Here is a 15,358-nt window from a genome sequence, read left to right on the forward strand (position 1 = left end):
CAAATGAATAAAAAGGCCATGCTTTTGTCTTTTTGACTAACGTTATACAAGTCAGTTTAAGTGGTTTATTCACATAGCTTGCCAGAAAGAAGATAAGATCGCTTTATGTACTTAAAGACCATGTGCAGGTTGGCAAAATTATTCTAGTGTACAGACACACAATCTGTAAAGTGCGATTACAGCCAGCATTTAACCTGCAGGGCTTAAACTGTGTTTAATGTACAGAGCTGGATGGAACTTGTTTAATCAAACATATTCTGTTAAACATCTGTGCCACTGAGCACTTGTGTAATTAAATCCTATAATGGAATTATATTGTTCTTCTCTGATTCATTTTAAAGCTTGTCTTAGACTTCCATTGTGATCAAACCTGCCTTATCATGATTTCAAATGAATAAGCACATTTGATATTCTATATAGTCCTGACTACTTCAGCCTTTATGCTTATAATACCCTCATACACTAAATCTGTGATATCTCCGCAGTGTAACTAAAGAATTTCTGGAACAAGTAACAGAAAATAAAGAACCCAAAATAATGGTAACTTCTTTTCATCTGTCTGCATCTCTGAGTAATTTTAAGATTATCCATTTCAATATTGTTGAAACAATAAAGTCATTACTGTCAGATGAATCATACCCATACACATGCTAACATATGTACGTTCTAGGTATTTGCTGTATTTTCATATCATACCACAGAATCAAACATGCAAACACAATATTTAGTTTACCAAACAGGCTGCTGACCTCTTACTCTCCCTTAGCAGTTTGTCTCCTTTCTTCCAAGTGATAGTTGGCTTTGGAGAGGCTTGTGGCTTGCACTCAATGACAACTTCTTGGCCTTTGGTAATAATTATTGTTTTCCTCATTTGATTTAGTGGGAAAGTGGGAGCTGAAGCTGTTAAAAAGAAGTACGTAAACTCTACAGAGAACAACCACAGCCTTCTGCTTCATTACACATTAATAGAGGGTCAGAATAATCAGTTTGGTTTGGGGGATAGAATCTCAATTTTGTTTCCTGGAAATTATTATAATGCAAATTAGATGGAATTTTACAACTTATTTGAAATGAGCTGCAAATTAGATGGAATTTTACAGCATATTTGAAATCAGCAGCCAGTCTATAACTTAATTCTATAATGAGTTAGTGAGATCTTCTTCACACCAGCATAATAAATTAAGAATCCTTGTGAAATCCAACAGCTTTAGCAATTAAATATTACAGTTGATTTAGCTACATTTTTTCCAAAATTTATGGATTTCATAGACAACTTGTTAGAAGTAAGTAGTTCAAAATGAAAAGGAGTTTAAATTCCACAACAATCTAAAATGTTATCTCCAATCTCTTATAAAATATTACTGTTAGAGATATTTTATGGCTTTCTCTTTTTATATTTGCCTGAATCTAGGAATTGAAAAGTGAGAACTTCTGAATAGAAAATATTTAACTATGTCTTGTTTTCAGTATTTCATTTTCAAGAAGTCCCACTGATTAAAATACAGCTAAGGAAAAAAATATATCATAAAATGAGCTTAATTACTCTAATTTCACACTAAGAAACCCCTGAAACTATCTTATCTACACATATAGGAATATATTACACTCTGTTGACTCAAATATGTAGGAATTCTCTATTATTTGGGGTAATTCTGATAAAAAAGCTATTTATATGGACAATTTATTCTATTCCTTTCTCTTTAATAATTCAGAAAATTAAAACCAACTGTTTCTTTGATGCAAAATTATTGGTAAAATTTAACAGGGGTATTATTTCACAAGTGACAAAATGAAAGACTGATTTTACTGCAGCAATATGTAATGGCCATTTCTGATATTAGACATCAAAGAAAGAGTACAACTACCTAATATGATAGGTATACTTATTTTATAATAGATATAAAAAATAGAACAAGACAGCCTTGTAATCCATAGGGATCTCTTTGCTGACCAAATAACAGATGACAAAGGAAGGTGATGAAAAGAGAATAACTGCTGGTTGTGGGTTTTTATTTACGGCTAGACAGATATACTTTGGAGTGTCAATACTGAAATTCTAATGTTGGACAGCTAAGAAATTAGTGGAAATGTAGTAAATAGGTTATTCTTCAGATATATCAAATCTTAACACAAATATGTATTATTTCAGTAACTTCACCTTTATGATTTTTTTTTGACTGGGAGTTTGCAAGAATGATTCCCAGGTGTAGGTTTTAAAATTTGCAAGGTTTGAGCAGTGTGGAGACCTCTAATCTCTGATATGGCCTTTGAATTACTTTGACAGACACCTGTCTGACAGCTATATCACACTCTAATAAAAACCATGAGACTCTTACAAGTCTGTCTACTTAACACCCTGGAAGTTCTTTTATCCCTATTATCCCACTGTGTGTTACCACAGTTTGCTTTAATTTGCTTTAAGGAAAATTAATGTTGGAATTACATGATTGACATGACTCAAGTTTTTTCTTCATTGACTCCTCACTTCAACTTTTGAATAATTATTTTTTTCTTACATTTCTGGGTAACATCATGTAGCATATTTTCCTTACTGTGAGTGATATCAGTGCAAGTATGTAATTTCCAGTATTCAAGCAGTTCTGAAAACTTCATAGGAAACTTTTGTACCTTTAAAAGTAAAATCAAGCTTAATTACCTTTGAACGGCCTTTGTAGAAATTATAATTTAATTTTAACACACTTATTTTTGAGAGAGTAAAAATAGTTTCTCATTTATTTGAACTGAAATAACCTTATTATGAGAAATAGTCATAAAATGTAACTGAGTCAGTAATTCATTAAAGAAAATTTTCATTTAACAGAAGGACCTGTGCTTTCTCAGGCAACAAAGAATGAACTCACACATAAATAATACGAATAAAAAGGAACCCACTTTTATCTGCTCTGTTAAATTTGGACTGGCAGAAGCTGTTTCTTATGATAACAAAACCAAGAACAAATGTAATTATCAAAGGGGAAAAAAGAACACTGTTCTTTTTCAATAATGCTCACCTAAAATCTTCAGCTCAGCACTGGCATAAATGGTGCTGTACTTATTTTCTGCTAAGCACTGATACATTCCAGCATCTGAGAGATTCACACCGTGGATCATCAGAACTCCATTAACCATCTCAATTCTGCTCTGTAATGGAAGAAAAATAAAAATAAAATAAGCAAATAGGCACTGGAAATTTGCTATGTTATTATCTTAAGGTAAAAGCAAAAAAGACATTATTAAGCCAAAATAAAACTGAACACTAAATTTCCTTGGGCTTCTTCTTTCTCATTATATAAGGAATGACAAGAATAAAACAGATGGGGGAGGGCAAAAAACCCTCCAAAATATTTAAAGGTAAATATTTTTCAGTCCAAATTCGCCATATGCAAGGCTTATTTTTATGTATTTACTCAGAAGAGTAAAGTCAGTTGTGAGTATAACACATCTGATGGTCTTCACATCTCTAGCAAATGTTTGATTTCAGTCACGGTGTTATTTTCATAAAAGTAGATATAAATGATTGCTTCCATGACTAAGAGTGAAAGCATTTAATTGCCTTCATCATCAGTGCAAAATTCTTATTTGAAAGGTCCACTAGTAGAAAATGATTCTACCACTTCTGGAAGAGAAAAAGTATTAATAGCTGTTTATGGAAATGTGTACTTCATGGAGCTGTAAAATTTATAATTTGAACTGCTAGAAAATATCTCTAGGTTTCATTATTATAGTTGATCTATGCTCAATTAAAAATTGATAAAGAATAAAGTGTTTGGGAGTAAAGATGAAACTGCGAAAAAGGTTCTCTCTGTCACAAGCCCCCAGTTTACACTGAAATTTAATTTGAAAATTCAGAACCTGGTGCAACTAATGGTTTGGAAAATAAGAAACCCCAAAAGTACAGATATTTAAATTGCTTCAATTTCAGGACTAATAACTTCATCTAGACAGAAATGGATAAAAGCATATAACCATATTTTCAATGCCCCACAGCTTCGAAAGTAAACTGTATTTATGATTCCTTTCTCATTGTTTGCATAATTGGTTGATGTTCACAGATAGAAGAAAGACATTACATCTCTTACATTCATAAATACATTCTTGTGAATTCATTCACAAATGGAGACATTTTCTCCCAGAATTGAAGAGCTTTACTTTAATCTGGAAAAAGTGCATGAAATGAATTTGCAAAACTTTTCTTTACTTTGAATAATTTGAGACTATAAAAAGGGAAAGATGCTAGGCAAGAATGTGTGTGATGTGGTCTATCATGTTGACGTGGCTGGACTCACTCCAGCACCTCAGTGTCTTTCTTGTACTGTGGCACCCAAAACTGAATACAGCACTCAAGCTCTGGCCTCACCAGTGCCAAGTACAGGGGCAAGATCACTTGCCTACTCCTGCTGGCCATGCTGGGCACACCGCCCTCTTGGTCACCTGGGCACACTGCTGGCTCATGTTCAGCTGGCAGCTGAGGAACACCCCCAAGTCCTTTTCTGCCAGACAGCTTTCCAGACACTCTTCCCCAAGCCTGTAGCACTGCCTGGTGCTGTTGTGACCAAAGTGCAGGAGCCGGCACTTGGCCTTGTTAAACCTCGTACAATTGACCTTGGCCCATTGATGTATTGGGTTGATGGCTGGACTTTATGATATTAAAGGACTTTTCCAATCTTGATGATTCTGTGATTCTATGATCCAACCTGTCCAGATCTGCAAAGCCTTCCTACACTCGAGCAGGTCAACACTGTGACTCATTGACGTCATCTGCAAAATTACTGAGGGATCACTCAATTCCCTTACCCAGATCTTTGATAAAGGTGTTAAACAGGACTGGCCTCATAATTGAGCCCTGAGGAATACCACTTGTGATTGGCTGCCAACTGGTTTTAACTCTGTCCACCCTCACTCTCTGCGTTCAGCCATCCAGCTAGTTTTTAACTCGGTTTAAGCTACGAGCTGCCATGCTCTCTAGCAGAACGCTGCGAGAAATGTTGCCAAAGACATTACTAAAATCCAGGTAGACAATGTCCACAGCCTTTTCCTCATCCGTTAGGCAGGTCACCTGGTCATAGAAGGAGATCAAGTTGGTCTGGCAGGACCTGCCTTTCATGAACCCACATCAGTTGGGCCTCATCCCCTGGTTGTCCTGCACATGCCATGTGAGTGAACTCAAAATGAACAATTCTCTAATTTTCCCACTACTGAGGTCAGGCTGACAGGCCTGTAGTTCCCCAGATCCTCCTTCTGGCCCTCCTTGTAGATGGGCACCACACTGGCAAGCCTCCAGTTGTCCTGGACCTCCTCTGTTAACCAGGACTGCTGATAATTTATGGAGAGTAGTTCGGCAAGATCCTCCACCAACTCCCTCACTCTTGGGTGGATCCCTCTGGCCCCATAGACTTACGAATGTTCAGGTGGCATAGTAGTTCATTAATTGCTTCCTCTCAGGTTATGGGGGGTTTATTCTGCTCTTTGTCCTCATCTTCCAATTCTGGATGCTGAATACCTGGTCTGATAACTATCAAAGACTTCAGTAGAGATGGTATTACGTACCTCTGCATTTTCCTCATCCTCAATGGAAATGTTCCCCCTCTGCATCCAATAAAGGATGGAGTTTCTCCTTGGCTCTCGTTTTGTTGTTAATGTATTTGTAAAAATACTTTTTATCTCTTATGATAGTGGCCAGACTGAGTTCTACCTGGGTTTTTGTCTTTCTGATATTCTCTTTCCATGACCTATCTAGATCCCTGTACTCTTCCTGAGTTACCTGCCCTTTTGTCAAAGGTGGTAAACTCTCCTTTTTTTTTTCCCAGTAAAAACTCCCTGTTCAAGCCAGGCAGGTCGTTACCCCAGTCAGTTTGTCTAATGACACATGAAGACTTCCTGCTCCTGCACCTCTGACTCTGAAACTTCCTTCCTGAAGAGTATCCAGCCTTTCTGGACCCCTTTGCCCTTCAGGCTGTCTCCCAAAAGAGTTTTTCAACCAGTGTGCTGATGAGGCCAAAGTCTGCCCCCTGGAAATTCATGGTAATGGTTTTACTGATTTCCTTTCTTCCTTCACCCAGAATTGAAAATTCTATCATTTCATGGTTTCATGGCCACTGACCACCACATCACCTACCAGTCTTTCTCTGCTTGTTAACAGCAAGTCTAGTGAGGCATCTCCCCTGGTAGCCTCACTTACCCCCTGTGTCAGGAAGTTATCTTCTACACATTCCAGGAACCTCTTAGACCATTGTCTCTCTGCTGTGTTTTATTTCCAGCAGACATCTGGTTAGTTGAATTTACCCATGAGAACAAGGACTGTTGATTTTGAGACTTCTACCAGCCACTTGTAGAATGTTTCATCTGTCTCTTCATACTGGTTGAGTGGTGTATAATAGACTCCCAACAGGATGTCTGTCTTGCTGGCCTTCCCCCATAAACACTCAACCTTACCACCACAGTCATTGAGTTCTACACAAAAAAATATTCCCTAACATACAGAGCCACCCCACTGCCTCTCCTTCCCTGCCTATTCCTTCTGAAGAGCTTAGTCATACATTTCAGAATTCCAGTCAGGGCAGTCATCTCACCATGTTTCTGTGATGGTGACTATGTCACAGCCACCCTGCTGCACAATGGCTTCCAGATTCCCCTATTTGTTGTCCATGCTGTGTGCATTGGTGTAGATGCACTTGAGCTGGTCTATTGATATCACCCCCAGCATTGACATGTTTTCTCTAGGCTCATCTCTAGCGAGCCTGGTTTTATCCCCTTCTCCTTCAAACCTAGTTTAAAGCCCTCTCAGCAAGCCTTGTGAACTCATGATTGAGAACCATTTTTACTCTCTGAGACAGCCAGAGACAGACTCACTGGTTTGAGACAGACACCCTGCAGCTGGAGACCTGGACAACTGCATGTTTATGTGGGAGTGCTGTCTGGGTCATCACATTCTTTCTAACAATGGCTTTGGGCCAAGTGGTAAACACAGCTAGGTCCTCTTCTGAGAGGGTGATAACCACGAGTTGAGTTTGCCTCTTGAACTAGGTGGGTGACCAGTGCTTTCAGTGCTCTGCTGGAGTCTCCTTCTGTGCAAACCACCACACTATGCCCAGGTGACGTGACATCCCCCTTTGCCTGCCCAAGCTCTGTACGTAGGGATCTGCAGACTCCTGCCCTCCTTGAAGCTGCTTTTATGGTGAAGAGGTGGTGCTGTTGCTGTGACAAGGCCCATGCCTCTTCTGCCTCCCTCACAAGAGCTGCCAGATCTTTTGAGGTTGCTCCATTGCCCGTGGGTCTCCCTGTTTTGGGAAATCCCCCTGTACCCCGAGATGAACCTCCCCACCGCAGGTTGGACTGGGTCTAAAGATGCTGCTCTCAGAGACACTTTAAATTCTAAGAGTCTTACACGGAACATTTTAATGTTCTTGATGGTGAGTTCTGTTACTGGAAGAAAATTAATGGAGTTCAAAACGGATGAAAACGAACTTGTTCCATCTGTTACATTAGGCTGCTAGTGTTTTGAAGAGTATGATTACATACAAAAAGTATGCTAAATAATATGACTTTTGGAGAAATATGAAGCAAATACAGCATTTCTCCAAGTTGTTCATTTATACAGGAAAATATAGACACAAGCAGCATAATACTACTCTCTAAAAGAATAAAGAATACCTGAAGATTGCTGAGATGCAATAGCACAATGGCAAATGCTCTTGCAGACACAGTTACATCTTCCAAATACTTCTGAACTACAGAGAATTGCTGATAAAAGCAATCTTCCATTGCTTGAGATGGTTCAGAGGGGATAGGCATAGAAAACCTGTTCACTAACACTTGAGAAACTAACACAGAAAGCAGTCATTTCTGAAGTAGTTTTCAGTATTTTCTTTAACTGACTTTATATGAATGAAAGGAGAAACATGAAACATACTAGCGACTCCTTGTCTAAGTACCTGTGGCCAGAGAGGAACTCCATTTTTCAACCAACGATACGTGGGCCTTGGCTTTCCGGTGGCTTTACACTCCCATCGGAGCTGATCTCCACTGTCTAGTTGAGTATCATTAAGTTTCTCCACCCAATACGGGTAGGCTGCAAGAAAAATATACCATGCTATATACAAAACACATAAATTGGTAAGTCTCTAGCTGATATATAAAGACCTAATCAACTAAAGAGTTTAAATTATGCACTATACAAGGCTTAGCTTACTCTCAGAAAGAACATTTAAGCAAGAAAACAACCCCCCAAAAGAAAGTAATAAAATCAACAAAACTCCATGACTTTAAAGGAAATGCTTAAATGGCGTTAGACAGTGAGCAATATCATGACCAGGAGGAGAAATCGGCCTAAGTCCAATGGATTAAATTACAGTATTATATATTAATGCATTCATTATTGCTGAATTTAAGAGCATTTCCTTGGCAGTCACGATGGAATATTTAGTAACTTTTCAAGACCTAAGCTATTTGACTAGGAAATCATAATTTACCCAGCTAGGAATGACTAGGAATTCAGTAAGGTATATGAACATTTTTTTTGTGTTCAGGTCTCTTGAATTTAATTCATATTTTAAGGTAAAAAATGCTTTTAACATTTTTAAGCACAGAACTTATGACACTTCCAGCATTCATTAGGAACATAAATTACACAGTAAGTCAATGTTAAAACATTCTTTTTTTTAAAGGTAGACATTTGTTAGTTGTGCATGTGATCATTAGAACTTAAATTTCATGTAATAATCTCTTAAAAAGCAGAGAATTTTTTTTTACAGATAAACAGATTTTTAATGCAGCAGTTGATCAGATAACAATGTGTAGGATATTATAATTTGGAAGGCTTTGTATGACTCAGTGAGGAACTGAGCATTCACACACAGAAATAAAAATGTGAGCTTACAAGCCATCTTTTGGATTTTCATATTGTAGCCATATAAATTTGTATAGCAAAAAGGATGACAGGTGAAATTAATTAATTTAATAATATTAAGTTTGCTGAGGTTTTATTGTTTCTTTGTTGTTGGCTTTTTTTTTAAATAGTAGAAAATAAGTAGCTAAAAGTCCTTCATTGTCAAGGGAATGTAAAATTCTTTTGCTTGATATAAGTCCAGATCTGTCACAACAAAGTCTCTGCTTCAAGTGTTGGATAATTGATAATGTACTTAAACATGGGGAACCGAGCTTAAAAATAAATCTTTGAATTTAGCTGGCATTTGACAGGTCACCAATCAAATACATGAGGATGTATGGAAAGGCTTGACAGGTGACTAACTGCTTCTAGCTTACATCTTGTGCATGGACGATAAAGAAAGTGAATGAGGTGTCTATCACTCCTAAGCAGAGACTAGTCTGCTTCAAAACCTGTGATCAGAGAGTTGTCAGAAGCTGGAAACATATCAGAAAAAGAATCATTTGTTTCCCTTTTTAGTAGAGGAAAACAGATAAGATTGACCAATTTTACTCCCAAACCCAAGAGTAAAAACATCTGCTCCATTTTTCTTCTTGTTACACTCAGAGCAATGCATGACGTGCTCCGTATGTGCTCTGTTGTGCATAATCATTTGATTCTTAAGTTATATCAAAGGATCCCATCAAATCCTCAGAAGCTGCTTGCTGGAGTTCCTGCTTGTTCATTGTCTACTAATTGTCCTAAAAATATAATTCAATTGCAATGTATAGATGATGCAGTTGTTTCCTTTTGAGCGTTTCGGCAAGTACAAAGGAGCTACGCTGAGAAGCAATTGTTTCCTTGAAAATGAGTAGGTTAATATGATTTTGGGAGATGTGACAGTTAAATGTGTAACTAAAAATTCATAAAAGTTAGCCAGTGGTACCACCGCAAGAAACACTAAACTGTTCCTATTTATATTTAATTCTTTTTACTATTTTTTTCTGAAAATTCTATTATATGACCCAAAGCAGATCTGGTCTCATTTTTCTATGTTGAACTTGACTTCATCATGAGCTAAGGTGTTCAGAATTCAAGTGTGCACCTTTTTACTCGGAAATACGACTGTGTTCCCAAAAGGCGTTCTCCTCAGCACAAAATTGCTGTTTCCTATTTTCTGTTTATGGCTGTCTTCAGAATATGGTCACAGCACAGGTCTTCCTCTGTAATCATAGACTTGCAAATCACAGTAGTATGATCATAGAATCATAAAATCACAGAATGTCAGGGGTTGGAAGGGACCTCAAAAGATCATCTAGTCCAACCCCCCTGCCAGAGCAGGATCCCCTAGGGCAGCCACACAGGAACACATCCAGGCGGGTTTTGAAAGTCTCCAGAGAAGGAGACTCCACAACCTCTCTGGGCAGCCTGTTCCAGTGCTCTGTCACCCTCACAGTAAAGAAGTTTCTCCTCATGTTGAGGTGGAACTTTCTATGTTCTAACTTATACCCATTATTCCTTGTCCTATTACTGGGCACCACTGAAAAGAGACTGACCCCTTCTTCTTGACTCTCACCCCTCAGATAGTTATATACTTAATAAAGGCCCCTCCCAGCCTTCTTTATGCAAGACTAAACAGCCACAGTTCTCTCAGACTATCTTCATATTTTCAAAATTTTCTTTTTTTCAAATATTGTCATAACTTCTTGGCTTTCTTTCCTCTCTCTGTGTACTCCTTAGTTTTCACAGAGAGTTCCCTCTCTGCTCATTAGCAAGGGTCAGTCTCTGTAATATTGTAACACTTGTTCTTAAATTCTGTCAATAATCCAAAAAAGGAAATATTTAACTGGCTGTACAACATCTGACCCAACATATTATTTTCTTTTTTTTTTTTTATAAAAATGTATTAACATAATCTTGATGTGCATGCGGCAAAAAAAAATTTCATTCCAGAATTGTATTCGATTTTAATTAGAAAAAACATAAATTCTAAGAAGCATTTAAATGGATTTCAAAAATAACATTTCTTTTTTCATTTTGTAAGTGCAACGTTCGTCCTGGGAGAAAATGATATTTGCCAGGTTTTTATCTGTCCTGTGAAGAGTTTGAGGCTGAATGTAAGAATAGAAGGATGTGTTTTATTACTTAGTAGTCTTTATGGGTATTGTGCCATAGCTTCGTATAGTACTCCTGAGATTTTAATATCTAATCGCTGATTTATTTTATGCTATATTTCTGCACCTGTTTATTCAAGGATGTCAGAACGTTTTACAAACAAAAACTGGGTATAAATCTTAAGCTTACAGGCTAGTTTTTATCTCCTCTGTGCAAAATGAAATTCAGATGCAGAAAATTCGGCATACATTCTCAAATTATTAAGCAACCTTTTTTTTTGGCTGAAAGAAAATCAAGAATAAATTTTTTCAGAGATAAATGACTTTGGATAGTGTCCAAAAATGTGAATGAGTACAGCGTTGGTGGTGAAAAAAACCAATTTTCTGGACATAAGTCAAATTGGGGAAAGAATTGGAGAAGAATAAGTAGGTATCACAGTGAGAAAGATAAGATACCAAATTGAAACTGAAAGTACAATTCCAATCACAAAAGTCTCTTCCTCTCTAGCCAGTTCTACTGCATGAGGCTAACCTGTAGTGCCATTAGTGGATTTTCTTCCATACAGTTTTTATATGAAGCAATTAAACTGTTTGGCTTTTTTTGTTTGTTTGTTTTTTAAATCAGGATGGTTCTTACAATGCATTACAGCTTCTTTCTTCCCTCAGCCGCTTGTTCCACTCTTGTGTTACGGCAAACCTCCCATTCTCATGTGGCAGCAGTGCTGCTTATGGGGCACTGCTGTGAAGAGGATCAGGGAACTGATTCAGCCAAAAAAAAAAAAAAAGTGGTCAAAAAATTGGGTTTGTGGTCCACTACACATCATCACCCTCTGCTGAACTGGCACTAATAAGTAAGTTACACAGGAGAAAACAGTTTCAGAGTGAGAGAGAAGCAGGAATTGCACAGACCAGTGCTTATCTTTGGGAAAATGCTGCTAGCTGCGATTTATGGAGGAATTGTGATTACAAAAGGTTGATGGTCAATATCTCTAGCCCAATTTTATTTTTTGTGCTCTCTTGTATTAATCAGTTCAAGCTTGAATAGAATTTAATGGAAATTTCCAGGGTGAGCTGATAACTTGGGGAAAAATTTCTCTCAAAATAGCTTGCAGTTCATATGAAGATTTCTTGCATTATCAAAATTATGTTTATAATGCCTTTGACTCTTTTACAACTGAATTTCCAATAAGTGCTGAATCTATAACAATCTGAAGTTGTCAGCATCCGAAATACCACTTTCCGAACAACATCCGAAGTGTCAGCTTCATCAGGCAATCATGGTGTATCTGGATCACAGCATCAGGTAAGAAATGAAAAATCACTAGTTTGTGACTAAATGTGACCAGATAGACAGACTGGGTGTCCTGGGCCTTCTACTAAATGCTCTGTTGTGACCCAGATCAGATGCAACTGATGAAACGAAGAAAATTCAAACAGGCAGCGAGTGAGTTCCTACAGAGATATGCAAATTGTGAGACTGTGATACGACACAGCTGGCCCTACAGCCTGCTCTGAAATTTTACAAGAAACGTCTGGTAAGGAATGATGGCCTACATCTGAATTCCTGAGCCAAAATAATCACTGTCTCCTGAAGGAATGAGATGTCAGTGTAAAGACAAAGGTAAATAATTCATGTTGACTGTTGTTATGAATAAGAGGAACAGCAGGAAATGCTGTTTCAAGTAATGACCCCAAGTCCTGCCATACCAGATGTTAGCAAAGGAAGCTGACAATTTTGTTAAGTAACACTTGACTAAAATTTACACTACAAAAAACTTTCTTCCCCAAACCTTCTTATTGCACCCCTGGAAAGGATTGTCAAGAACTGTAGGCCAGTGAGACTTTAATGTTGTCTTCAGGAGCACTGGAAGCTGCAAGAAGTTCCCTGATGGGTGTTTCATCCTGAAGCCAGGAAAAGGCTCTTGAAGGGCACTAATACCGGTTTGCTCCTCTTGTTCTGCTGTACTGAAGGTCACTGCTGGTCTCTGACATCTGGAAACCTTCTGTTGCCTGCTCTGACCTCACTTCCCACTAATGCAGAGAGGAGAAATGCTGACTTAGATCTCGTTTTGACTTTTCTGTAAGGTAGTCTGAAGTATAACAATAGATTTAAGAATCATAGAATCATAGAATAATATGGTTTGTAAGGGAGTTTTAAAGGTCATTTAGTCCAACATACCTACAATAAGCAGGGACATCTTTAACTAGATCAGGTTGCTCAGAGCCTCATCCAACCCAGCCTTGAATGTCTCCAGGGATGGGACTTCTGCAGCCTCTCTGGGCAACCTCTTCCAGTGTGTCATCACTGTGACAGGTGTTTCCTGCCCCCAGCTAAGCTGTTGTTAGGCAGATTTCAGGGAATCTGTGACCTGGGCTAGTCCGGACTTGTCTATGGAACCTGAGCTGGTCGGGACTTGGTTACATCCAGGAAGTTGGCCAGCAGCCAATGAGAAGCCGAGATGGCTATGATTGACCACAGTCATCATTGATTAGGCTTTAAAACAGGGTTCTTACAGTAGCCATGTTGGAGTTACCTCGTGGCGGTTGGCCTGATGAGGTTGTAAAGTTTCTGCCTTGGTCTAGGGGACCCCTAGCAAGGTCGACCAGGTAAGAATGGGAATCCCCACCTGGTTAAGGTACCCCTGGCAAGGTTGAAAAGGCGAGAACGGGAATCCCCGCCTTTTTAAGGTACCCTAGTGAGGACAATCAGACGAGAATGGGAACCCCCGTCTTGATTGAGGTGAATGTGTGATAATCCAGATTATCATTCTTTTGTCAAGGGCTACTGCTTGAGCTTGATCTTTTCCTCAACCGATACCGAACCTTTAAATTTGGAGGAGCTTATATTCTGTAAATAAATTTAATTTAACTACACATGTGAATTTATTTTTCAGATATGGGCGCGCTACTCATCTCCTTCTTTACAGTCACCCTCATCATAAACAACTTCTTCCTTATATCCAGTTAAAATCCTCTTTTAGTTTAAAACTTCTGCTTTATGTCCAGTCTAAATCTTCTTCTAGTTTAGAGCTCCTTCCTTATATCCAGACTAAATCCTCTTTTAGTTTGAAACTATTACCTATTGTCCTATCGCAATAAGCTATGCTAAAAAGATTGTCCCCATCTTTCCGTAAGCCCTCTTTAAGCATTGAAAGGTTGCAGTAAATTTTCCCCTGCGCTAATCTCACGCAATTGTTAATCAGAAGAATGAGATAATCTGAAGTGGACTCCCTTTCTATAATGTTAAAGAAGTTGTTCTAGTAATATCACAAAAAATGCCTATTAACACAAATTGTGCATTATCCATAAAGGCAGTAACTGTAAAAAACCTAATCTTGACAGTGCTGGGGAACTAAAAATTCATATTTCTGTCTGCATAGAGTAGAACAAAACTGATGTAGGAAGTGTTTTCTATGGACTCCTAGATTTGCGTATTATTTTTATTTCTGCTCAAAACAAAAAATGTCCAGGTTAATGACAGAGGCAGAGTTGCGTAGAGCATCACATTGTGTTTGCTGTGATTTTATGTGACAAGTTTGCAGGGTGGTCTTGAGGAAAAAATTTCATTTTCCAGTTCCTTAATTTCTTTCCTGAAGAACACCTTTTTTATTCCATTAACTCTGAAAGACGGAGGTAGAGAGATAATTTAACACTTTCATGAGGTACTTCGTAATCTAATAGTTTCACAGGTCTAGAAAACAGCTAGTCAGTTTATGAACTGTGTATATCTTATAACTCAAATTCAATTTTTTTTCATTTCATACATTTTAAGAAATGCTATTGAAAAAGAGTAAGCATGCTGCTAAACATCCCTGGCCCCCAAGTCCCTAGCAGGTGCTGCTACACTTTCATGGAAGTGATTTACATTAAAAATTTGTAATACCAGAGAAATTTTGCTGAAGTATTAGTATAGTAGAAGGCATCAAGTAGTTCCTGGGCTTTCACTGCGGTTTTTGGTAGCAGCCCTATAAAACCTTTGCTGAAAACGCATCATGCATTGTATGTCCAAAACAAAATCTGCAAACCTACCATCTTTGCCTTCATAATTTTTTTCCAGCATATACAAAAAAAAAACCCCACCCTGAAGACAAAGACCTCCCCTTGACTCTAGATAGAGTGAAAAGCAAGGAGAGAAGGATCATCCAGAGATTTGCTGATGCTCACTAAAACCAAAGAACCTAAAGTAAAGACATTGTGAAGCTGAAGAAGACAGGAAAATTGATTATGGACCTGGAAATATTGACATATGTGGAAAATAAACTAAATCTATGATGCCAGTCTACAGTTATTTGATGAAAGTGTGTAACAAAGGTGGAACTGTGTATCATTAATAACGTGGAGAAAGCACTAGGAGCCATGGGCTGAAATCAAGAAAAGAAAA

At 38.0% G+C, this 15,358-nt stretch overlaps 1 protein-coding gene across 1 annotated transcript in view; it reads right to left on the minus strand.

Annotated features, from left to right (window-relative positions):
• Window positions 1-756: 756 nt before the first annotated feature.
• Window positions 757-15,358, minus strand: part of LOC104280991 (contactin-5) — a gene marked incomplete at both ends in the record, with an annotated part of 47,361 nt that continues 32,759 nt past the window's right edge. The window contains 3 exons of the mRNA XM_009878830.1: window positions 757-900; window positions 3,012-3,141; window positions 7,932-8,068. Coding sequence (XP_009877132.1) covers window positions 757-900; window positions 3,012-3,141; window positions 7,932-8,068 — 411 coding nt within the window. The remainder of the gene's footprint in view (window positions 901-3,011; window positions 3,142-7,931; window positions 8,069-15,358) is intronic.

This window comes from Apaloderma vittatum, unplaced genomic scaffold (assembly GCF_000703405.1).
Source record: "Apaloderma vittatum isolate BGI_N311 unplaced genomic scaffold, ASM70340v1 scaffold5301, whole genome shotgun sequence".
NCBI lineage: Eukaryota > Metazoa > Chordata > Aves > Trogoniformes > Trogonidae > Apaloderma > Apaloderma vittatum.